The sequence below is a fragment of the Enhydra lutris genome, unplaced genomic scaffold, assembly GCF_002288905.1.
Source record: "Enhydra lutris kenyoni isolate GAN:26980312 unplaced genomic scaffold, ASM228890v2 scaffoldscaffold37, whole genome shotgun sequence".
In the NCBI taxonomy this organism is placed as follows: domain Eukaryota; kingdom Metazoa; phylum Chordata; class Mammalia; order Carnivora; family Mustelidae; genus Enhydra; species Enhydra lutris.
In genome coordinates, this window is record NW_019154121.1 from 10,941,110 (window position 1) to 10,968,325 (window position 27,216).

Consider the following 27,216-nt stretch of genomic DNA (forward strand, 5'->3'; position numbering starts at 1 on the left):
CCAATCAAGACAGAGTAACTGAATGGATGACTAAAAATCTATCTGTGTGCAATCTAAAAGAGACACCTCAGATCAAAAGACACACAGACAAAAAGAGAAGGGAAAGGGAAAAGATACCCATGCAAATGGAAGCAAAAGAAAGTTGGAGTACCAATACTTATATCAAACAAAATAGACTTTAAAAGACAAAGGCATTATAGAAGGATAAAGGGATCAATCCAATAAGAAGATATAATAATAGTAAATAAGCACCTAACATATAAAGCTAATGTTAACAGACATAAAAAGTTAGAAACCAATAGTAATACTCTAAAGGATTTTAAAAGCCCACATCTAGCAATAGATTTTTGGGTCTGGGTAATCCGTTATTAAGCACTGGTTTTGAGTAAGTCATTAGACCAAATGGCTTTAACAGATATATACAGAATATTCCACCCCAAAACAGCAGAATGCACATTTCTTTAAAACACACGAAACTTTCTCCAGATTTGATCTCAGGGTATGTCCACAAAACAAATTTCAGTAAGTTTAAGACCAAAATCATCTGAAGCATCTTTTCTGACTACAATGGTATAAAATTAGAAATCAATGACAAAGAAAGACCTGGCAAAAACACAAATACGTTGAGGTTACAACAATATGCTACCATACACCCAGTAAGTAAATGAAACAATCAGAGAGGAAATAAAAAAAATACGTGGAGACAAATGAAAATGGAAACAATAATTCAATTCTTTGGGACACAGCAAAAGCAGTTCTAAAAAGAAAGTTTTATAGAAATACATTATGGTCTACACTTCAATAAATAAGAAAAATCTCAAACAATTTAACCTTATACCTACAGGAACTACATAAAGAACAAAGCCCAAAATTAGTGAAAGGAGAGAAGAAATAAAGATCAAAACAGAAATAAATGAAATGGAAACTTAGAGAAGATACCTATGAAACTGAGAGCAGGTTCTTCGAAAAGATAAACAACATTGATAAAATATTAGCCAGACTCCTCAAGAAAAGAGGACTCAGGTAAAAATCAGAAAAAAAAAAAAAAAAAAGTTAAAACTAACACCACAGAAATACAAATGATTATAAAATACTATAAAATTATACACCAACAAATTGGACAGTCTAGAAGAAACATAAGATTATAGAAACATACAAGCTTCCAAAACTGAATCAGGAAGAAGTAGAAAATCTGAGTGGACCAATTACTTGTAACAAAATTGAATCCATAATCAAAAACCTCCCAACAAACAAAAGTCCAGGCCCAGTGGCTTCACAGATGACTTTTACCAAATATTTATGAAGAGTTAATACCTCTCTTTCTCAAACTATTCCAAAACACAGAAGAGGAAATAAAGTTTCCAATTCATTCTATAAAGCGAGCATTACCCCAATATCAAAATGAGATAAAGACACTAAAAAAAAAAAATAATAATAGGCTAATATCCCTGATGAACACAGACTCAGAAATTCCCAACAAAATATTATGAAACCCAATTCAACAATACATTAATAGGACCAATTATCATGATCAAGTGGGATATTTATTGAACAAACACAGAGCTAACACAGAGAACTGGTGGTTGCCAGAAGGGAGGGCAGTGGAAAGATGGGCAAAATAGGTGTAGACATTAATAAGTGCAAACTTTCAGTAATAAGTCATGAAGATGCAAAGTACAGCATAATCAATAATATAACTTTATATGATGATAGATGGTAACTACACATATTATGGTGAGCTGCATAATGTATAAGATTGTCAACCCACAATTTGTACATTAATACAACATTGTCAACTATACTTAAATTTAAGAAAAAATATATTACAATAAAAAAAATTAAAGCTGTGAGTGGTTACTGGCACAAATGAGGACTGTTCCCCATCTACATTTGCTCACAATGGCAGGATGGCAGTTGCCTGTATTATAGATACAAAGTCAGAGTTTCCATTGCAACACATTTTTAGTAGAAATAAAGAAGATTCCTTAACTATATTTAAAGAAAGTATGCTGTTGAATATTGGAAAGTGTTGAAACTCTCCCTAACCCACATTTATTAAATTACTGCAAAGTATGTTTATTACTTTATATCTTAGATTATTTGTACTTTAAGCTGCTAAATTTAGAGAAACGGGGACATCTATTTATATATTCATGCATTCACAAGAATTTGCTTTTCTAAAAGTAAAGGAAATTTGATTCATCTAAATAGTCTACTTCTAAAATGCATATTCATAATTACCGATGTGATGATAAAACTTTGCAATGTCAACTGAATGTAAGGATAAGTGACAGGAGACAAGAAACTGTGTGTGATTTTATTTCCATACTTATTTCATTCACATTATTATTTAAAGTAAAGTTAAGAGGAAATGAGTCCGGAAGAAATTATTTTAAAAACTAGATAACAAGAAGTGTATGACATGCTTTAAAACAATCTATAAAATCTCAACTCATAAAAGATAAATGCATGGTGCAGGGAGACTATGTGCTTATATAGTGCACATGTCTTTACAAAATGCGTTTCCTTACCTTGTACATTAAAGAACTTAGTTACTCGATAGGAAGGCTAAGGGAAGAAGATGAAAGAAGGGGGCCTGGGAGAGACACTTAAAGCACTAAGAAGCAGTGTAACATAAAAATCAATCATACCTGAAGAAAAAATAAATATCTAAAATTATAAAGACAATTTACTAGAGTAATTCCATTTACAAAATTATCTTCTACTCAACAATCAAGCATTTTTCTTTTGTAGAATGGTAAAATATACCTATGGTTGCAATTTATATGGAATCTACAAGTATAAAATTATAACCCAAAAAAAAAAAAAAAAAAAAAATTATAACCCAAGTACAGTTACCTTAGGTTTTCTTAAAAATATCATAGGTTTTTCCTAAGTAGAACTCCAAGGAAACTTAAAAAACTTGAAAATGAACTCCAAGGATCTGTATCCATTTTACATAGGTCAGTCCTCTTGTCAGAAAAGCTTGCTAGTTTTGTTTATTCTCTGAGCTTACAAATTTTACTTATTCACAAAACAAATGCAAATGGAAACCAAAATGCTTTGACAAGAATAAATTTGGTTTTGGCCCAGTAATTTAGAGGTTATTCTGCTTTGCCAAACTAATGTGAAAATAAAAACAATTTCTCAAATGGGATCTTATCCTAAGATACATGTATTTGTTTCCCTGCTGACCAAGAAAATAACAAGAGCCTGTAGTCATATTTACCTCAGCCCATTCTGTGGACCCCAGCAGCCCAAACTCTTCTGCATCCCAGCTGGCAAATATGATAGTTCTTCTAGGTCTCCAGCCTGCAATCATTGTTAACATGCATTAATTAGGTACACTTATGTAAAAACAGAAGACAATTAAGTGAGTCACATTTTGTCATCACCAACCAAAGAAACATCATTTACCTCCGCTCATGAGTTTTCCGAAACTCTGGACAATTTCTTGCAAAACAGCAGCTCCACTGGTTGGGTCAATAGCTCCAAACACCCAGGAGTCCCGATGACCTCCTAGAATAACATACCTGTCTGGAAAATAATGTGTTCAGAAGAACTACAACTTTCAATATATTACAAATAGTTGTGATTTAGCTATTTATTTAAGATTTTATTTATTTATTTATTTATTTATTTGAGAGAGAGAGAGAGAGACACAGAGAGAGCAAGCATGAGAGGGGTAAGGTCAGAGGAAGAAACAACCCCCCTGCTGAGCAGGGAGCTGGATGTAGGACTCGATCCTAGAACCCCAGGATCATGTCCTGAGCTGAACGCAGTCACTCAACCAATTGAGCCACCCAGGCGCCTGCAATTTAAGTTTTTAACTTAAACTTCCTTTTGGTTGAGTTTCCTCCATAGGAAAAAAAATCAACACTATAATATAGGGGTTTCTTTTAGCGTTGTACAATTTTTTTTTCAAATATAGCTGTTTCACAGAGAAAAAAAAATCAATTATTGACTGAAGTTTATTTTCTCTTACTCTTTTAATCTTTGTAAAAATGAAGTGTTTAAAAACATTCAGACTCACCAGGTTCCACAGATCCTCTGATCGTTCCAATTACATTGTAAATCCTTGTAATTTTATTGGTGTTATGAACATGCATTCTAACCTTCCTAGGATTTCAAAGGGAATAAATTACTTTATATAGATTATTACATCTAACAGTTTTGTTCCACCATTTTATTATGAAAAATCTCAAAATTACAGATAATTATATAATAGGACAATGAATTCCCATATATCCACAAACTAATTCAATAATCATTAACACTGTTGATGTGTGCAATGTGTAAATGGCTAATGCATTTTACTCTTAAGTACTTAAGCATGCTTAAAGTCAGATTTTAAAAATTGACTGTCAATATTTTTATTATTCATCCCTCATAGCTATATTGTTGATATTTATTTAAAGTCCAAAATACTCTTATTCAAAATGTTTTGGGTATTCTAAAATTTTTAAAAACACTGTATAAAGTACAAAAATAAGGAAGGCAGCCAATTATGTCTTAAGAGACAAATAAGCGTTTTTAAATTGTGTCTTTGTATTTACATTAATGCCTGCTGGTGCAAGATTGTTGAAGCAGAAGGTCAGTACTGGCTGAGTACTGCCAAAAAGAAACATGGGAAATTTGGGAAGGAAATGGGAATTTGGGAAAGCACCTGCTAAAATGTACCGACAACTATATAATGAAACTTTTCTAGCCCATCACTGTTGATTCTGATTTGGGCCAGCCTTTTAAATATCCATTCGTGAAATAAAATTAACCAAATTAAAGGGAAAATACGGTCAGACTAAAATAGAAAAAAAAAAGTCATTCACATTCTATGAATCCAAAATGACATGGGAAAATACTCAGTCTCATTTTCACAAGGAAACAAAATGAGTCTTTATCCATGTGGGAGGTGGGCGGTGGAAGAGAGGACTCCCAGCAGTTTCTAATTTGTGGTTATTTATGAATGGAAGAACTAAGAGGTTGTCAAAACCTGTACTGATTTTTCCCATCTACAAGCATATTGTGCTTCTGAATGCATATTTAAAGCATGTGTGATATTCAATAAAGTGTCTTTGGAGAAAAACTAATCAATGGGTATTTTTTATATTTTAAGACATTAAGGATTTATTTCGCTGAGAGATAAAAATTAAAAACAAAGAAGCAAAAAGATTTCTAGCATGTTTCTAAAAATGAGCCTAAGATTTATCAGTAAGAAACCCTGAATCATTGATATTATGTCATTAAATGAATAAAAGAAGAACATTACAGAAAAGGAATGAAAAAAAAATCTATTTTAATCAAAACCTGAAAATAAACATAGATTATCTGGTCAGATCCTCAGAGGAGCTCAACCACATATGTAATACTTCTTTCTAGTTTTTAGAAGCAATGACTCGAAAAGTTTTTAAAAAAGGATCTGTTGGTCCTGTTACCACTTCAAACTCATCATGTTCCAAACAACATGAACTCTATAATGTAAGCTCCACAGGGAAGGAATTTTGTCTGTTTTGTTCACTGCTGAATTCCCAGTATGCAAAATAGTGCCTGGGTTACAGTAAATACTCAAATATTTGTAAAATGAATGAATACACTCCTATCAGGAAAAAGTGAAAAAGGCCTTAGCTCATCCATCACTCTGCCTATCAGTGTCTTTGACTAGAATATTTCACAACTCCTTAGAGATCAAGATTAACTTGTGGAAATTCCACATCCACTGAAATATACAATCTGTCTAGTGAATATTTAATGGATTCCTTCAAGGTAGAAGAAACTAGTTTTCTGCTATTAAGTACTTCAATTTCAGCATTCTTGATGTGCTGACTTTTTTGGTATTATCATTGAATTCTCCTTTGAACAAATTTTAATTCCTTTGTGGTTCCCTTACTATTTAATGAATTAAATGAAATTTGACACATGTTCATTTTATATTTGTAGGAGAAACATGGTTTTACTTAAAAAAAAAAAAATCACCATTTGTTCATTTTTTGAAGTCCCACTGAGATGTACAATGGATTCACCTTGTAGAACCAGGTATGGGTAGCTTAAACCCAGACATGTCTTCTTTTTGCTCTGAGGTTAAACCAGAGCAGTGACAGAATTTTCACTCTGCTGACTCTCTTTTTAATTAGGAAGTGTTTAATGTTAACACCAATACAGTTAACATACAGTGTTGTATTAGTTTTAGGTGTACAATATAGTGATTCAACAGTTCTATACTTTACTCAGTGTTCATCATGGTAGGTGTACTCTTATTCTCCCCACCACCTATTATACCCATCCCCTCCACCTGCCTTCCCTCTAGTAGTCATCGATTTGTTCTCTGTCATTAAGAGTCTATTTCTTGGTTTGTCTTTCTGTGGACTTCTAACTTTATACTATCTTTCCTACTGATTTTATGTTTTGTATTTCTAGTTTGCTGATGGCAGGTGAATTATTCCCTATTGGTCGCAGCAATAGTTAGGAATTTGGTTTTATGTCTTGTCACTTGGTAATCTCTGTAAATGGATTAATTATCAAGAGCCCTTCTGGGTGAGAAATGATAATCTGGACAGTTCATCTGGGTGAAAAATGACAGAATCTCTGTGAATGGGTTAATAGATTATTAAAAGCTCTTTTTGGTGAGAAAGAACAAGATATTTTTATTTGTGTATTTGTCCATTTTGAGCTCAAATCAATTAGGAATTTTGTGCCCGTGGTGAAGGAGAACATTTTGATATCTAGACCAAGGGATTTGTGTTTCTGAATTTACTCCTAAACTGAAATTATAGAACTGAAGCTGTATGTTTTCTCTGTTCTCTGTGTCATTATGTTTCATTTCTAAATCAGAAAGGCCTTTATCTTTCACTGTGCATGTTAGGTTTTCTTGCTACTGTATACAATAAACATTTATATTAAAGTAACTTTGTTCTCAGTTATAGAGATAAATAAGCACTTACAGTATTTCTAAAATTCCTTTAAAATAAAAGGAGTTAACTCCTAATACTTTAAAAGTGCTGAAAAAACATTCTTAAACAAAAGATTAGTAAGAATCCAAGTTTGCACAGTTAATGTAAAGTTACAGCAAACAAGACTGATTGAGTGATTTGGGCTTAATCAAAAGTCTTAATCAAAACACTGACTTGTCAGTGTTAAATTTCCCTTTCTCCCACAGGCAAATCAAACTACTTAAAGTTCTAAATCTTGCCAAGTTGATCTCTACACAAGTTGATCTCTCCAGCTAGCATTTCCTGCCTGCCTTGATCTAGTGGGAAACTTATAAGCTCAATGAATAAATACTGTGGGATCACTCCTCTACAACAGTGCTAATGCTAACGCATTGAGCCTTACAATAGTTACGTGCTTACCTATTTTAACTGCTTGCACAGTAAGTGATCAATAAATGTGAGCTCCTTTCTCTCTTCTCTTTTACTCCTTCCCTTAAGGTAACTTTCAAAATGCTATACATTTGAAATACTGGGTTATCTGAAACATTGTTTTAAAACTTTGGATGAAAAAGGCAGTTAAAATGTTAAACCTGAACTCAAATGTAGTCATGTTTAAGACTTTATAAAACAAATGTTGTGATCTCTCTATTGGAAGAAGAATTCAGGACATCATTCTATAAGTATTTCTTAAGTTATATAAAATGATCAATTGTTCATTATGAAAAATGAGAAAAAGACAAGCAAAATATAAGAAGAAGTTACCTTGACATTTTTCCATTAAACATACAAAACTTTTCCAGTCTATTAAAGTAATATAAAATTACCTGAAGGAATCATGCCCTGCAAAGCCAGGCCCAATGTTATAATCCACATTAAGACTTCCCTTCCAGCTGTCATCGGGTACAGCAATTCCTCCCATGTGGCTGTTGAGAAAAAATAAAATTAACAGAAAAAGGCTGAGCATCATAATTTCTTAGAAGAAATCATGGAGTCTGATAATGTGATATTTCATTCATACATTTAACAAATATTTATTGAGCCAAGTACTATTAATATTCCCTTTCTTTGTGGAACTTACATTTTATCAAGAGAGCCAAAATTGAAATATATGAAGTATTTAATATGTTTGTGGTAAGAGGGAGTGGAAATGAGAAGCATCAGCCTCCTTACTTTTGACTTTATGTAGGGAAGTGTTAGATCTAAGAAATAGTGAAAAATGGGAAATTCATGACTATGTAAAGGAGAAGAAATTAATTTCTAGGGAAGCTGGTGATTACCTACTTGGACTCACCAAGCAATTATTAAATTTTATTGGTACAGACACCTAAAAAACAAAAGTTGGAAATTTGTGAAAGAACATCAGTGACAGAATGCAACATTAGCAAACATTAGTTAAATGTTTACTATATTCTAGATACTTTATACACTTGCATTGGTCTCATCTCCTCCTCATAATAACCCTATCAGGGAGAAACAATTACTGTGCTCATTCACAGATAAGCAAATTGAACCAGAGAAAGATTAAGTAATTGGTCCAAGTTCACACATCTAATAAGTAGTGGGCCCTGTAATATTTTTTTTTAAAGATTTTTATTTATTTGACAGAGAGAGACACAGCAGGAGAGAGAGCAGAAGCAGGGGGAGTGGAAGAGGAAGAAGCAGGCTTCCCTACCACACAGGGAGCCCGATGCGGGGCTCAATCCCAGGACGCTGGGATCATGACCTGAGCCAAAGGCAGACGCCCAACCACTTTGCCACCCAGGTGCCCCGGGCCCTGTAATATTTTTAAAATACAAGTCAAGTACAAACATCAAATGAATATCAAAGAAAATCCAACTATTTGAAAAATCTCCAGTCAGTATTTTTATCTTGGACACAGTTTTGCATTTGATACTTTCTTTTGTAGGAGACTAATGGTTTCTTGCTATTTCTTGGTGTACTCTGTTATTCCTACTTCAGGAAGTATTTTCCTACTTTGTTTCCTTAATTTTTAAAAAATGTTTTTGAGGTATAAGTGACATATAACATTGGTTTCGTGTATACAACCAGACTTTACTTTTAACATAATTAGAGTACATTGGTTTTAGACAAGAAAATGGACACATTAGTATAAAACATCTTAAATATCATATCCAATTAGAAAATCATACCGTAGTAATATTTCTGCATCATTATACCCAATAGGATGTACAGGGATCTTGGGAATTCCCACTCCTTCTTTGACATCAAGTCTAAAGGTGTACTCTGCAGAAATTGTATAAAATGAAAACATCTGAAAAATCTGGGCAAGGGGTATAAAGAAATGTCTTCTATTACTATATTTATTACATGGTTAAAATTGTATCAGATTTACTACATGTTTGAAATTATATCAAAATTTAAAATTCCCCCAAACCCACTGATTGTTTTATCTAATATGACCTATTTAACTCAACAGTAAGAAATTAAATCATTCAAATTTTAATGTAAAATCAACTGTGGGGATTATAAATTTCCAAATTTGTTTTGACATTGCATGTAAATCTCTTGAATTTTACAAGAATATTTTATTTCCTCAGGGATCTCTTGAATCCTTCTTAGGGAAGCTTCAGTTAACTAGTTGCCTGGAAATTATGTCCCAAATTTTGAAACTAGGTATAACTGAAAATAAAAAAAAAAAAAAAATTAAAGGGAATTTATGAGATCTAGGGAATAATAAAGATCTTATTCAAATGGTAATACAACATTCTTTTTAAAGGAAGACTAAAAAGTACTGTCAGACTTACAACCTCATTGGGACTTTGGCTTTCAGCCAAAATAGTTGTATAGCACTAAAACACCTAGCTTAGAAACAAAGGAAGATTCCAATCAAATGACAGCAAGGTTCCACCTCTAGAAAACAGGAAGAAAAAAAAAATGAAGCAAAAATAAGCAGGGAAAGAACATAATAAAGATCAGAGCAGAAATATAAGAAATAAGAGACAGAAAAATGGTAGCAATTATGAATAAAATCCAAGCAGATTCTTTGAGAAGATCAATAAAACTCATAAATCTTCAGCAAGACAGTTTAGGGGAAGGAAGGAAGGGAGGAAGGGAGGGAGAAAAATTGCCATGGAATAAAGAGAATATCATTCTCGTACCTGCACATACACGTGTGTATGCACACACACCCGCACACACACAGCATGAGAATATTATGAACAAGTCTATCAAGTTTAACTTAGATGAAATGGACTAAATATGTTGAAGACATAAACTACCGAAGTTCACTCAACGATAAATGGACAACCTAAATAGCCACATACCTGTTTTAAAATGGAATTTGTAGTTAAAAACATGCCTACAAACAAAATTGCAGACCAAGATTTTCTAGGGAATTCTACCAAATGTTTATAGGCCAAAATCTCTCGAAACTCTTACAAAACAATGAAGAGGAAATAGTTTCCAACTGAGCCCATAAGGCCAACATTACTCTGATATCAAAATAAGACCAAAATGTACAAGAAAATCAATCTACAGGCCAATATCCTTCATGAATAAAAGGAGATACGCTTAACAAAATTTTAAACTCAACAATATACCAAAGCATGTGAAAGAATAGTGTGTTGTGACCAAGTAGAGTTTATCCTAGGATGGGAGGGTTGGGTTAACATCCAAAAATCTATTAGTATAATTTAATGAAAGTAACATAACAACTTATTATCATCTCAAGACTCAGTAAAAGCATTTGACAAAATTCATTATACAGTCCTAGATAAATGTGCTAAAACAAAAGCTCTTAGTCCATTAGAAGTAAACTCCCCCAATCTGACAAAAAGATATATATAGCTGAAGACTGGATTTTTTCTTCTTGAGGCAGGAACAAGGTAAGGACATCTCTGCTAACACCTTTTTCCAGGAATGTACAAGACATACTAGCCAGTATACTAAGGCAAACACATTTTAAAAAGTAAAATGCCTCCAGACTGGGGAAAAAAAACATATTTGTAGAAAACATGATCGTCTGTGTAAAAACTGTTGGTATCTATAGAAACCTACTAGAACTATTTAGTAAGTTCAACAAGTTTGCAGGATACAAGATTGATGTATTTCTTCTACAAATTAAGTATTTCTACTTACTAGCACTGAACATAGGGAAATAGAAATTTTAAATATATTATTAAAAAGCATACAAGTGGAAACACATATGGGTAAATGAGAAAGATGTGCACAACCCATACCGTGAAACTGCAAACATGCAGGGATAAAGAGTGTCTAAGTAAACAGAGAATTGTGCCATGTGCACAGATCAAAATATTATTTTTTAAGATGTCGATTCTCCCCAAATTGACCTACAGATTTAATTCAATCTCAATCAAATTCCCAGGACACTTTTCAGTGGAAATTAATAAACTGGTTCTAAAATTCACATGGAAAGGACCTAGAATAGCCCCCAAAACTTTGAAAAAAATGTAACTTGGAGGTTTAGCATACCTATTAGAATGTAAAATGAAAACGACTGACCAAACTAAAGGTAGCAAGGATACAGCAACTGCAACACTCCTGCACTGCTGCTAGAATGTAAAATGGTACAACCGCTTGGGAAAACAATTTGAAAATCCCTCCAAAATTTAAATATGCATCTCTCATATTATCCCGTCATTCAATTTCTATATATTTACCCAGAAGAAATAAAAGCATATGTAAATATGAAGGCTTGTATACAACTGTTCATAGAGGTTTATATAGGAGTCCCCAAACTAAAAAAAGATCTAAATGTCCATCAACAAGTAAATAAACAAACTGCAGTGTATCCATTCAAGGAAATACTCGGCATAAAAAGGAATCAACTACTGACACAGACAGCAACATGGATGGATCTCAAAACAATTAAACCGACAGAATGCAGATCAGTGGTTGCCTAGGGACTGGCAGGAAGTGGGTAGGAAGGGTTTGGAGGAAAGTATTACAAAGAGAGGAGTGAAAACTTTTGGGTAATGGATATGTTCATTATCTTAATTGTGAAGGCAGTTACACAGACGTTTAACATGTGAAATGTGAAAAGTTTTGACAACACCCAAAAACTGACAGGTATTCAAAAAAATAATAATAATACAAATGTATGATAGCTAGAGAAGGATAGTATCACCAAGCAATTCAGAAAACCAAAGTTCTAGTTTGGTAAAAGTAGTATTACTTTGGGTATGGGGGTCTGTGTTTCTGCACCTCTGCTAAAAGTAGAGAGAAATTCAACTGACCCTCCCCCCTCCATGTGCACACCTCATGAAAATATGAAACAAAAGTAATACATGGGAAATTTTTTTAAAATTCTTAGCTATAGTAATCCAAAATATTGTAACTGTATGCAGTTTGAAGGTTATTCAATAGATGTTCACTTTTAGGTCTTCACTAAGGGTAAGTAGTATTTTTGCAAAAATGGGTGAACCAGGGCAGGCCCATCCATGCTTACCTTTAGCCGGATAGCCTGGAGTGAGTGGGTCACCAGCACCATTCAAATTTAACACATTCCCTCTCTGCACTGCAGTTCCAGGAAGGTTCCATCCTTTAGGATAAGGCTGTACCGCAGGGGCAAAGTAGTCCGCTGGATCTGAGTACAAGATGATTCCTATGGCTCCTGCTAACATGGCATTTTTAACCTGCAGGGGCAATGTGCAATCCATAATGGAGAACTGGCAGATGATTAATTCATCTAAGAGAAAATCAATTTAATAATGGAAGGAATTGGAGACACTGCTTTTTATGATGCTGCTACACATTCAGTTCTTTATGCCTTAATTACAGTTTCTCTCCTGGGGGAACTAAGAACTCTCATTTATTTTAACAACTCCAAACAAGCTCTTCTCTCTTCTGTGAAACATTCCTATTGTGGCCAAAACTGCAAAATTAATGACTCCCTTCTTTCTACCTCTTCTATTTTGTACATATTTCTGTCATAGGATGGATCATAGTATTTTAAAATACCTTTAAGATAACTTTCTCCCTTGCTAGACTGAGGATGTTTTTAGAAAAGGGACCATATCTTGTTCACTTTTAACTACCCACCCTCCAAAGTCTGGCACAGCACAGAAATACTTGTAGAACTAAACTAATTTAAAGTTCTATACAGAGTGTGTGAAAAATTGCTGACTGTATTTTGTAAACATTTTTAACAATGTAAACTAACCACAAATAGGAAAATCTTTCCAGCAAGATTCTGAAGTCTCCATTACCAGAAATATTGTAGTGAAAGATAGATAACAATCAGTCTTGGCTAACTAAAACACACTTCATTACTCAGAAAACATTCCTACAATATGAATGGGAGAATAATCTGTCACAACTTTTTTGAAGGGCAATTAGATGATGCCTTCCAAAATTTTGAAAGAATATACATGTTGACTTGGCCATTAAATTGCTAGGAACCCATACTAAAAAATCTTCACATAAATATTCAAGTGGGTATGGACAAAGATGTTCACAATGGAATTATTTTTAATAGTAATAAATTCAAGCCAAGCATCTGTCAACATAGGAATGGTTACACTGATTATCACTTCTACAAAGTATTATGCACCCATCCAAAATAACAACATATTTACTTAGGAAGCAGCTCTATAGAATTAACTACCAATTAAGTACCAGGCACGATCATAAGTTCTTTCAAACATAAAGTCATTTAATCTTCATAAGGATTCTAGGAGATCAGTGCTATTATTAGCATTCCCACTGTATGTATAAGGAAACACTGACAAAGAAAGATAAGTAACTTGCTCACAGTAAAAGATCAATAGAACAGGGAGCCTAGACTAGACCAGAATCTATGGTGTATGGATCTAATCTAGAGTCCTCTACTCTTAATCACACATTATACAACAACACTCAGTGTTTTGATGTGGAGGATACGTATATATTATTGCTGAGTGAGAAAATAAAGTTAAATATAGTATATGATGGCATCTTTGTAAAAAAATGTATAATATTTGTAAAATCAGCATATAAAAAAGATATTCATATTCATATGTCACAGAATTAGGTCTAAGAAAAGCTGTGAAGATTGATCATATGTGGGCAAATAAAATGGGTCATGTAGGGGAGCTTTCATTTTCAGTTTACATAAAATTTCCCTCAAAAAAATTTAAAAAGCAAATTTTGTTGCTGTAATAAAAGTAATTTCCCTTTCTAGATGTATGAGGTAACATAAAAACAGGATTTCCCGGGTCATTGTCCTGGAGTCCTGGGATCGAGCTCCACATCGGGCTCTCTGCTTCCCTTCCTCTCTCTGCCTGCCTCTCTGCCTACTTATGATCTCTCTCTGTCAAAGAAATAAATAAATTCTTAAAAAAAAAAAAAAACAACAAGATTTCCCATGCAACCATGGCCAATAGGAAGATTTTTTAAATACATATAAATTGAGGTAATTCTGGAAAACATGATGCAAGCTGATCATTTACATTTAGAGGATATACACAATCCTCTTCTCTCTAGAAAAGGAAGTGATACAATACTTTATTTCCTCTGAAGATTTTTCCATATCTTGCAATAACAATCTTTCCACTGCAATTGATGTTCATCTCTCTCTCCAGTTTGAAAAAATCTTCAGTACGAGCATAGTTCACATATATAAGATCTCCCTATAAGGAAAAAAATTTTTTTTAAATATATAGACTACTGCTATAATTAAAAGGAAAACCAATGAATAAGTTTGGTCCACAATACCACATCATCAAAAGTTATCTTTCCTGGATTGGGCATAAAAAAACTGGTATGTGCTAATTCTGTATGTTTTTAGAAAATATTTCAATACTTGGAAAGGTCAAAAAAAATGCCAGTATGTAACACTTTAAACAGTGTGTTCTGTTTTGAAGAGATTATCAGCAGGTACTGAACCAAAGGAAATAGAGATCTTTTAAAAATCCCAGCTATGTTTTAAACAATCATAAAATAATAATAAAAATAATAAAATGTCTAGGAATAACTTAATCAAGGAGCTGAAAGACCTGTAACCTGAAAATCATAAAATACTGATAAAAGAAATTGAAGAAGACACAAATAAATGAAATAAATAAATAAATATGCCATGCTCACAGAGTGGAATTCATTTAATATCATTAAAGTGTGCATACCACCCAAAGCAATCTACAGATTCCACACAATCCCTATCAAAATACCAACAGCCTTTGTCACCAGACTAAGAAAAATGATACTAAAATGTGTATGGAACCACCGAAGCTTCCAGTAGCCAAAGGAAGCATGAGAAAGAACAAAGCCAGAGGTTATCACAATCCCAATTTCAAGACAGACTACAAAGCTGTAGTCCTCAAAAAGCATACTACTGGCATGACAATAGACACATAGATCAATGGACCAGAATAATGTCCATAAGTAAACCCACACTTACATAATCAGTTAATCTATGACAAAGGAGGCAAGAAAATATAGTGAGGAAAAGACAGTCTCTACAATAAATCGTACTAGGAAAACTGGACAGCTATATGCGAAAGAATGAAATCAAGATACTTTCTTACACCAGCCGGAGAAATAAACATGGATTAAAGCCCTAAAGATGAGTCCTGAAGCCATAAAACCCTAAAAGAAAACACAGGGGCGTAATTTCTTTGACATCAGCCTTAACAACATTTTTTCTAGATATGTCTCCTTGGGCAAGAGAAACAAAAGCAAAAACAAACAATTGGGACTTCAGCAAAATAAAAAGATTTCACATAGTAAAGAAAACCACAAACATAACTAAAGAGGGGAAAGATAGTTGCAAATGATATATCCAATAAAGGGTTAATATCCAAACTATATAAAGACCTCATACAGCCCAATACCAGAAAATACATATATACACCCATAATCTGATTAAAATAGGCAAAAGACTGACATAAACAATTTTCCAAAGAACATATACAGATGGGCTACAGACACATGAAAACATTCTCGACATTAGCAATCATCAGGGAAACGCAAATCAAAATCACAATTAAATATCACCTCACATGGGTCAGAATGGCTTGTATCAAAAAGACAAGAAATAACAGGTGTTGGCAAGGATGTAGAGAAGAAAAAATCCTTGCATTATGTTAGTGGAAATGTAAATTGGTGTGATCACTGTAGAAAACAGTGTGGAAGTTCCTCAAAAACTTAAAAATAGAAATACCATAGGATCCAGTAATTCTGCTACTGGGTACTTACCCACAGAATGCGAAAACACTAATTAAAAAAATATATAGGCACCCTAATGTTTACTGCATCATTATTTACCAAAGTGTCTACTGATGGATGAATGGATAAGGAAGAACTGGGGTATGTATGTGTGCACATACTTAACCATAAAAAAGAATGAGATCTTGCCATTTGCAACTACATGGATAGACCTAAAGGATATTATGCTAAGAGAAGTCAGTCAGAGAAAGACAAATATGATTTTACTTACATGCTGAATCTAAATAAACAGACTTCAAAATACAGAGAACAAACAGAGGGTTGCCAGAAGGGAGAAAGGTGGGGGGTAGGTGAAACAAAGGAGATTTTTAAAAGAAAAAAGAAATCCCATGTTTCATTTTTAAATACCACTTGTGTGGTATGATCTATATAAACCTGTAACAAAATCAGACTATGAACAAAGGAAAAGAGCTTGTGGAAACATCTACTGACATTACCGAATTAAAGATGTGCTCAGCCGCTTGTTATTTCAGAGTGGCATCTGCTTCACAAGGCTACGATTTTTATGTATTTGTTTTTTTTCTTATTCTTAAATTATTTTTAGAAAAGTGTGGATCAGCATGTATGATTTACCTAGTCTCCTTGGTTCTAGTGCTTTACAGATGCTTTAAATGATGAAGGAAGGCTTAAAGAGTTGAGTAAAAAGTCGTTTTACCTCTGGCATGCCCTGGGCTGAGAAAGCGTTGTATGGTGGAACAATATTTGTGACATTCTCATATCCATCAGGTGGCGGCTCAAGGTAGGAGGTATTGAAAATCTAGCAAGAATTGAAATACATGAAGTTGGAAAAAAGTATTCCCGATTTTTATTAAAGAATAATGCCCCCAAGTATACACTTAAGACTAAGCATTCTGACAGTAGGTTCAGTAACTGATCAGGTAAATTCCACTGGCAACAAATGAGCAAGAGCTTTATTGTTCTTACTGCCTTCAAAACAGTAACAACTTCTACAAATGCAGGCAATCTCGGGTGACTAGGAGTTGCCATATAAAAACAGGGCTGTGAAGGTGGCACCCCCACGATTCTCCTCCTTTTCCAATGATTCCTCTTCAACTTTCTTTGCCGGACCCCTTTTCTTTCAAATTCATTTAAATATTTCCTGTGTTTTATCCCCAGTCTATGATCTGCCTCATTTTATACTCTCTTGTCGTCAGATTTCACGGACTCCCAAAATTTTATCCATAGTCCGTACGCTTATAATGTCCACCTTTCCAGATATTTTATACGTATGTACATTTATATATGGACATTTCCACCAACATAAGGGCCTGATGATTACTTCAGCTTGGATGTCCAGACTCAACACGTCCGACTTTGAATTTCTCATCCCTCACCCCAGGCCTGTTGCTTTTTGGCTTTCCTTGCTATTACTAGTAGCATCACTAGCCAGCCACCCATACCGCAGATACTTCAGAGTCATCCTGAACTCTGTCTTCATCTCCTTACCCCAGGCAATCAGTAATGAATTTCCACTAGTATTGCCACCTAACTATTTCTTAGATCATCCCTCTTCCTCATTTCTACTAACATCCTGATTCAGGGCTTCATCATCTTTTACCTGGACTGTTCTCATAAGACTGCAATTTAAACTTCTTGTCTATCAAGGTCTAAGCTGCAGATGACCCAAACTATCTAAATAATGCCTCTCTAGCCACATCCTTCCATTGCTTAGGACTTGTCAATGGTTTCCACTGACTGACGTTAAATTCTAAGCCCCTTAGGACAATGTATAAGCCATTCTGTGACCTGTCCCTAAAACATATATACTGGTTTATCTCCTACTGTGGCCCAATTTGTACTTTACATTTTTGAAATACAGAAAATTTTTAAGTTCTCCAGTAATACTAAGTTAGTTATGGGTCTCCAAACCTTTGCCATTATTTTCTCTTCTGCCTGGATTCTTCTACTTTGCTTTTTCTTTTTTTTTAAAGATTTATTTATTTGACACAAACAGATCATAGGGAAGCAAAAAGACAGGCAGAGAGAGAGGGGGAAGCAGGAACCTGGGATCAGGACCTGAGCCGAAGGCAGAGGCTTAACCCACTGAGCCATCCAGGTGCCCCCTACTTTGCTTTTTCATGTGGTTAACTCCTTAGGATCTTTCATGACTCTCATATCAGAAAGGTTTTCTTTCAGGAAACCTTCTCTAAGTCCCAGACTGGGCTAAGTGAATCTTTCCTGTGTAAAGAACCCAAAACATATTCTTCATAACGCTCACCATATTGATTTAAAATGATGTGTTCTAACAACTGCCTTGACTTACTTAATGCAAAAAGAATCCTGTTCCTAGGCTTCATTCCATCTTTAAAACTTAGCACTGTGCCTAACATACAGTAGACACTGAATCCTTAGTTTGCAACTTATCAATTTTCCAAAAAATATGAGCTCCACTGCACTATTAACCAATTTCTATTTTTACTTGACCCTACATCCCAATTCACATAAACAACAAGTGTTATAAACTACAATAAGTACCAACAATTCCACATCACCTCAATTCCATGTTCATCCATGATTGATATATAGTTGGCATTTGTCTCATTAGGGTAGGATAGGAGAACATCATAATGAACCAACTTGGCTGAATCCAGTCCAAATTTCTTCCACTGGGTTTGGATTTTCTTGGCAAGAAGTAAATTTTGTTCTGTTCCTGCCAGATGAGGGAGCTTTGTAAAAGAACTACAATGAAAATAAGATACAAGTGGGAGTTAAAGACTATATTCACAATATGCCTCAGGACTATTCTAGATGCATCACTCATCCTTTAGGTATTATCATTTCTACATCAAAGATTAAAAAAAAAAGCTAATGATACCAATTTCTAGGTATTCCATTTTAAAAATTGTGTTTAAATACAATATTCACAACACGATGCCATGGTAAACACAGGCAATCAGCAGTGTGAGAAAGCATCTTGGGAAAAGATCAGGTGCTCCTTCCTGCTGATCATCAGTAAGGGAGGATATTTTGGGTGGTAGAGGGGGGAGGGCAGTTCATAATGTTTGCCAGAGACCAGCTGGGCAGTCTAAAATGTATACTTCCACTGTTGTCGTTATTTATTCTGTTGTTTATTGATCTCATTCAAGTTAAAAGTCCACGTATTTTTATGTTGCCTACTGCTTAGTTTCTGCCTATTATTCAGATATTATACAACAGGTTTGTTGAACTGAATTAGGGCAATGTTCTCTTGGTTCTGAGTATAAATGGGTTGTAGCATTTAAGGGACCTCACAAAAATTGTTTCTATATAGACTGATTTTACATGAAGATAAATAATATTTTAAAAATATTTTCTCACCTTTCTCTACCCCACCACCCCTTCAGTAAGAGAATAATACTTTTATAAATTGGTTTTTTTTAGCCAACCAGGACACAACCAAAACAAGATAGGCAGTAAGGGAAAACAGACATTTGCTGAGAATTTACTACATCCCAGGCATGCAACCAGGCACTTTCACCTGGATTACCTCGTGCAGCCTTCACAACCCTTCTCCCATTGTCCTCATTTTGCAAATAAGGGAACTGAGAGGATAGTTAAATAATTTCTTCATAATGTCAGTCATGAAATGCTGGGACTAAAATATGAAAGTCATAGTTGTCTGACCTTGAGAAATAGTGATAATTTGAAATCATTCATCTGATATTATTCAATTGCCTGAACTCCTTGTATGGCTCTCTATATCGTGAGTTTTTATAAAGTTCACATTCAAGCATGGCATATTGGGCCCTTTTTTATCTGAGCCACCCTTCCACCTTGCCATTTTCATTTCCCACCACTCTCCATATAAAATTCTCCGCCCTAAAAAAAAAAAAAAAAAAAAAAAAAAAAAAATCTCTGCCCCACAGCATTTGGTAGACTCCTTTTCCTCGGGCAGTGGCCACCTATTACCCTTGCACAAGGTCTTCACTGAGACATAAATACTGTCCCATCTACCTCAGTCTCCCTGTCACTTCTTTCATTCTCCTTTCCCACAAGAGAAAGCAAGCTACTTATCACCCATGAGAACTCCTCCAGCATCTTCTCCTATTAAGCTTTCCCTTTCTATATCATTAAATGAAATTTATAGGTTATGGATATTTAATATCTTAGCATATTTGTTTTAAAAAAAAGTATTGTGTTTATAGACAGAAGTTATTTTGTATGCATTAAAAAAGAGTGGGGCTTGAGATCTTTAATTTCTACTTTATATAATTATTGTCTTATTTTCTACAGTGAACAGAAAAATTCTGAAGAAAATAACTGATTAAAAGTAGATGGAAGAGGGGCGCCTGGGTGGCTCAGTGGGTTGAGCCTCTGCCTTCGGCTCAGGTCATGGTCTTAGGGTCCTGGGATCGAGCCCCGCGTCGGGCTCTCTGCTCAGCAGAGAGCCTGCTTCCCTTCCTTTCTCTCTCTGCCTGCCTCTCTGCCTACTTGTGATCTCTGTCTGTCAAATAACTGAATAAAATCTTTAAAAAAAAATAAAGTAGATGGAAGAAGATATACCATGTATGTGTAAGTGTAAGGAGACTGATGTGACAATATTTCTACCAAATAAAATAGACTTAAAGATAGCGATTACCAAAGATAAGGATGTTTCATAAAGATAAAAAGGTAGTCTGTCTTAAAGACCTAACAACAGGGGCACCCGGGTGACTCAGTGGGTTAAAGCCTCTGCCTTCGGCTCAGGTCATGATCCCAGGGTCCTGGAATAGAGCCCCATATCTCTCTGCACAGCAAGGAGCCTGCTTCCCTCTCTCTGTCTGCCTCTCTGCCTACTTGTGATCTTGGTCTGTCAAATAAATGAATAAATAAATTAAAAAAAAAACTAACAACATTAACATGTATATGCCTAGTCAATGGTCTTCATAATATATAAAGCAAAAATTTACATAATTAATAGGGGAAAATATGCATTTTCACACTCCTGGAGATTGTGACTCCTTTCTTGATATAATTTGATTCCAATGTCCCTAAAATCAGTAAAGGAATAACTAGATTCCAAACCAGATAAAGAAAAAAAAATCATGATCATAGAAATTGATGTGGAAAAATAATCTTTTGACAATATCGATATCCATTCAGGATAAAAGAAAATGCTTAATGTTCTTGGAATAGAGGGGAGTTTTCTTAACTTGATAAAGATCATCTACAACAAATTTTTAATTTAAGATTTTTATTTATTTGAAAGGGAGAGAGAGAGAGAGCACAGGTGGGGAAACGGGTAGAGAGAGGAAGAGATGGAGGGAGGGAGAGAGAGAGAGGAAGAGGGAGACTCCCACGCAGATTTCCCACTGAGCATGGAGTCCCATGCCCACCACAGCTCAACCCCAGGACCCCAAGATCATGACCTGAGCCAAAATCAAGAGTCAGATGCTCAGTCAACTGAGCCACATAGGTCCCCTACAGCAAATCTATGAACATTATCATACTTAATCAAGAAATTCTGAATGTTTTCCCCCTAATCTTAGAAACAACAACAACAAAAGATGTTCACTCTCATTCCTATTCAACATACTCCTGGAATTTCAGTCAGCACAATAAGAACAAGACAAACAAAAACCAGACAAACAGAAAAACCCAAGTGTTTTTGCATACAGTTTAGAAAGATAGAAATAAAAGTGTCCCTATTTGAAGATGGCATGATTGTCTATGAAAATCCCAATGAATCTACCAGAAATTCCTAAAGACATGAATTTAAACAGGCCACAGGATACAAAATCAACACAAAATTCAACAGTACTTCTATATATTAACAACAAACATGTAGAAACTGAAATTATACACAATATGACTTACAAAGAAAATGAAATACTTGGATGTAAATTGAACAGTACATATCCAGGATCTGCATCCCATAAAATTACAAAATGTTATGAAAGCAAACAAAGGAGATCTAAATAACTGGACAGACTATGTTTACGGATTAGAAGACTGGACATAGGAAAAATGTCAAGTACCCCGAATTGTTCTAAGATTAGGACAAATACTATCAAAATCCCACAGAGACGTAAATATGTTTAGTCTATATTTTATATGAAAAGGAAAAGGATATGGAATAGCTAAAACAATTGTTTAGAAAAATAAGATGAGAGGAATCATTTTACACATTACTGAGGCTTACTATATGGCTTCAACAATCAAGACCATGTGGTACGTGCAGGGAGAAGACACACAGATTAATAGAGCAGAATAGAGAAGCCAGAAATAGACTCACACAAATATGCCCAACTGATCTTTGACAAAGGTGAAAAGCAATTAAATAGAAGAATAGCCTTTCAACAAATAATGCCAAAGCAATTGGACATCCACAGGCAAAAGAATGCACCTCAGCCTCACATTATGTCTTATGCAAAAATTAAATGAATCACAAAATTCATGTAAAATGTAAAGTATAAAATTTCAGGGTGGAGGGAAGAGAGGGGAAAAGAGATCTAGTCTAAGAGTTCTTATATATGAACCCAAATGCATGATCCATAAAAGGAAAAAGCAATAAACTGGACCTCATTAAAATTTAAAACTTCTAATCTACAAATAACTCTGTTAAGACATGAAGAGACAAATAACAGAGAGGGGAAAATATTTGAATACCACAAAGCTGACAAAAGACTTATCTAGAAAATATAAAGAACTCTCAAATCTCAATAGGAAAAAAACAAACAAAACTATCCAAATAGAAAATAGGTCAAAGACATGAACAGACATTTCACTGAAGACAGTATACAAATGATGAATAAGCACATAAAAGGATGTTCAATATCATTAATTATTAGGGGACTGCAGTTTAAAACCACAATGAGGTATCACTATGCACCTGTGAGAATGGGTAAAATTAAAAATAATGATGTCAATGGAAAACATTAAACAATACACCTATACTGGAAAGCAGGCAAACTCTTCTAAACTAAAAATGTATTTACCATACAACTTAGCAGTTTTTATCCTTGGGCATTTGTGCCACAGAAATGAAAACCTATGCTCATGTAGAACCTGTACATAAATATGAATAGCAATGTTAATCATAATATCCAAAAACTAATCGTAAATGTCCCTCCATGGTTGAAAAGTTAAACTATAGTACCCACCCATGACAAATAATAAAAGAGACTGGCAGACTCTATATTTTAAAGATGTTACTTGTCTTCCAAATTTATCTATAGAGTTGAGTAAAAGAGTTTAGTAAAAATTCCAGGTTTTTTGTAGGAATTCAGAAGGTGATTCTAAAATTAATGTGGAATACAAATGGCCCAAAGTAGTCAAAGCAATTTTTGAGAATAAAAGTTTATAGGATTAACTCCACTGGATTCTCACACTTATTATTAAGCTACACTAACCAGCAGTATGTAGTGTTGAGATCTACAGATCAATAAAAGAAAACGTAAAAATCCAAAACCAGGCCACACATATATGGTCAAGTAATTTTGGACAAATATGCCAAGGCAATTCAATGTGGAAATAAATATTTTTCAATAAGTGTTGCAGAAATAATTGAATATTTCAACTCTTACACCATATCATACACAAAAATTAACTTGAAGTAGACCGATGACCTAAATATACAAGCTACAGTTATAAAACTTCTAAAAAAAAATCTAAAAGAAAACATAGAAGGAAATCTTCATACTTCTAATAGCCAAAGTGAGATAGAACATAGAATAGGAAAGAAAAAAACAAAAATTGGGGCGCCTGGGTGGCTCAGTTGGTTAAGGGTCTGCCTTCAGCTCAAGTCATGATCCCAGGATCCTGGGATCAAGTCCCACATCACTCTCCTTGCTCAGTGTGGAGTCTGCTTCTCCCTCAGCCTGCCGCTCCTCCCACTTGTGTGCTCGCTCTCTCTCTGGCAAAAAATAAATAAAATCTTTAAAAAAAAAAAAAAAAGAAAATCAAAACTTGGTCAACTGGACTTTACCAAAATTAAAAATTTCTGCACTTCAAAAACTCCACTAACAAAAAAGTCCAGCCAAAGAACAGAATAAAATATTCACAATGCATGTCCGACAAAGGAATTGTACTCAGAATACATAAAGAACTCCTACAACTCAATAAGAAAACAATTTGAAATAGGAAAATAGGGGGTGCCTGGGTTAAAGCCCCTGCCTTCAGCTCAGGTCACGATCTCAGGGGCCTGGGATCAAGCCCCGCATCGGGCTCTCTGCTTTGCGGGGAGCCTGCTTCCTTCCTCTTTCTCTCTTTGCCTGCCTCTCTGGCTACTTGTGATCTCTGTCAAATAAATAAATAAAATCTTAAATAAATAAATAAATAAAATAGGAAAATATGTGAACAGATGCTTTTTGAAATGTGCAAATGTCCAATAAACATAGGAGATGATGCTTAACATCACTCCTTATAAGGAAGATGCAAATCAAAACTAAAATAACAAAACTAAGTGTTGACCGGGAAGTGCTGCAGCTGGTACACTCATGCATAGTGCGCAGGAGTGTAAAACTGTTACCACTTTTGAAATCTGTTTGACATTCTCTTAAAAAGCTAAACATAATGCTTATCATCCAATACAGCCATTCCAAGAGAAATGAAAATGTACGTCCACACAAAAACTTATACACACATGTTCATAGCAGCTTTGTTCATCATCATCAAAAAAGAAAAACCCAAAAGTCCAACAACTGCACATTACAAGATATCCATACAATGGAATACTAGTCAGCAATAAAAAGCAATAAACTGATATGTGCAACAACCTTGATGAATTCCAAAATTATTAGCTGAATGATAGAAGACAGACACAGAATAGTACATATTGTATGATTCCATTTATAAAAAATTCTCAAAAATGCAGAGGAACTCAATGACATAAAACTGATCTGTCGATGCGTAGGGCTAAAGGTGATGACAGGAATAAACTGCAAAGGACATGATGTAAAATTTCTGTATCTTTTTTAAGGTTTTTTTTAATTTATTTGACAAGACAGATCACAAGTAGGCAGAGAGGCAGGCAGAGAGAGACAGGAGGAGGCAGGCTCCCTGCTGAGCAGAGAGCCCGATGCGGGACTCGATCCCAGGACCCTGAGATCATGACCTGAGCCGAAGGCAGAGGCTTTAACCACTGAGCCACCCAGGCGCCCCAAATTTCTGTATCTTGACTCAAGAAGTGGTTTGCTGAGTACTATATATCCGTCAATACTGTCAAGCTTTAGGCTTTATATGATCAGTTCCTTTTACATTAATTATACTTCAATAAAGCGGAGTTTGTTGTTGTTTTTGTTTCTTTTAATGACCCTCCTTTGAGAGAGTCTGAATATAGAAACAAATATCATAGTGACTGCTTTTAAGGCGTTCATTATCATTTCCCTGAAATGTCATGCTTTTTCATACTTAGAGATGGTGGATTTGCACTGATCCTTTTGCTCTCATTTTGTCCAGTTTGTGTTACTTATATTTGCAATGTGGCATAAAGGTTTAATTTGTGGCAGACAGTCTGAAACTTTAATCTCCCCTCCTTTAAATCTGAGTTTACAACCATCTAAGTCTTCCTGACAGAACGTGACCTTCAAATAAAATTGCTTACTAAAAGCAGGCATAAGGAAGAAACAAGATTCAGTTGCTGTCTAAAGTTACATGAAGTTGAAACATCTCTTAAAAAAGCAACCAGATACTTTTTCTGTACATAAAGTTAAAGAAAGACTCAAGACTCACTTTTGCAACATTCAGATACATTTTACCCTGAGTGGTTAAAAGGGACATTCTGAACTACCATAAATTAATGTGAGATGATACAATTTCACATAAAGATTACCCAGGTGAATATAACCAGTTGTAACATGCTTCTCCCTCTGAGATATTTTCAACATTTTTAAGACCAAACATCAAAACAAACTTACCGAAGAAATGATTTGATATTTTCAGCTTTCATCTCAGATACGAGTTTCCACCGTGTACTTTGATGATAGGGTGGTGAAGTTGTAGTTTCTTTCAAAGGCTTAATAAACCAGCCTAGGGGAGATAATTCATGCATCTATACTTGCCATATACTTATACAATTGCTTTTGACTTTACAAAAATTAGAAGCCCAGAAATTGTCCTTACTTCAGGAATAGATCAAGGTGAGCTTTACAAAAATATTCCTATTAAGTATGGAAATCCTTCAAATTCTGCTATGCAGTGTAATTTTGAGTTGGTTAAAACTAGTTTTAGGAGATATTCTTTTCATTTTCCTACATGCTATGCACCAAGGCATGGGACTCTAACTTTCTTTTTCTCCTTGGGGTGATCTAGTTCATAGCACAGCGTCTGACACACAAGAAACATTCCACAAATATTTAGTAAATGATAAAGGAAGGGCAATTTTTGCACTGCTGTTCATATTAGTTGCTAGTTTTGACCCATTAATAGTGCTTGTAAATGAAACCACCTTTTTCATGCCTGTGGAGAATGATAGCTCTGACCTAACAGCTCCTGACAAGTATCCTGAGCTCACTGAACCTTTAATGAATTTGAATTTCAGTCACACTTCATTAAAAAGGTCAAAATGCATTCCATTCGGTTTCTAGTTGGGCTGAAATCCCTGGAGTTGGCCACACACAGGGAGCTCAGGGAGCCTGCACAGCCTCCAGGCTTGCTTTCTCTCCTTCCTCCCCAGCCTAGGCAGGGTGAAGTGCCAGCCCTGCACCGGGGAAAAGGGGTTCATACTTACCCACCATAAATCCTGCCAGGAAAGATGCCAGCGCTGCAGCCAAGTACATCCAAAGATAGAGACGGCCCCTGGACATAGCCATGACTTCCTGGGGACGGAGCTTGGTGTTCAGGAAAGAGCCAGCCTCTAGCCTGCAGACCAAACAGAGGGCACGGCAGGGGACAGGGACGGGGTGAGTGCCTGCCCACCAGCAGGCTTTCTGCAAAGCCGGGGCTGCTGTACTCCCTCCAGAGCGCAGCCAACAACTCCAGTCCCCTCTGGTCCTGAGGGGGCCTTAAAGGGAAAGAGGAAGTCGGGCTAGGGGAGGAGACAGAGACTTGCTGTTGGCAGGCAACTTCCATAATGTTGATTCTGCAGTAACCTGGACAGTCTGCTGGGGGGAATGTGGAATGGGTGGCTAAGGAAATGTGTGCCTAATCGTTTCCTAAAAGAACTCAGTTGTTAACTTTAAAAATAAAACTATGTTGTTTTACCAACAAAAAT

At 35.0% G+C, this 27,216-nt stretch overlaps 1 protein-coding gene across 2 annotated transcripts in view; it reads right to left on the reverse strand.

The window, feature by feature from the left end:
• Positions 1–26,939, reverse strand: part of LOC111154474 (N-acetylated alpha-linked acidic dipeptidase 2) — a 51,637-nt gene extending 24,698 nt beyond the window's left edge. Inside the window, exons 1-11 of one of the 2 annotated variants that reach the window (XM_022514085.1) lie at positions 26,734–26,939; positions 25,922–26,033; positions 18,599–18,785; positions 16,762–16,863; positions 14,387–14,512; positions 12,352–12,538; positions 9,074–9,167; positions 7,748–7,846; positions 4,034–4,119; positions 3,418–3,537; positions 3,230–3,312 (exon numbers count right to left, since the gene is read on the reverse strand). In XM_022514085.1, the coding sequence (XP_022369793.1) occupies positions 3,230–3,312; positions 3,418–3,537; positions 4,034–4,119; positions 7,748–7,846; positions 9,074–9,167; positions 12,352–12,538; positions 14,387–14,512; positions 16,762–16,863; positions 18,599–18,785; positions 25,922–26,033; positions 26,734–26,815 (1,278 nt within the window). In that variant the 5' untranslated portion in view covers positions 26,816–26,939. The remainder of the gene's footprint in view (positions 1–3,229; positions 3,313–3,417; positions 3,538–4,033; positions 4,120–7,747; positions 7,847–9,073; positions 9,168–12,351; positions 12,539–14,386; positions 14,513–16,761; positions 16,864–18,598; positions 18,786–25,921; positions 26,034–26,733) is intronic. The other variant, XM_022514086.1, reaches the window with a different exon arrangement.
• Between the last annotated feature and the right edge of the window lie 277 nt (positions 26,940–27,216).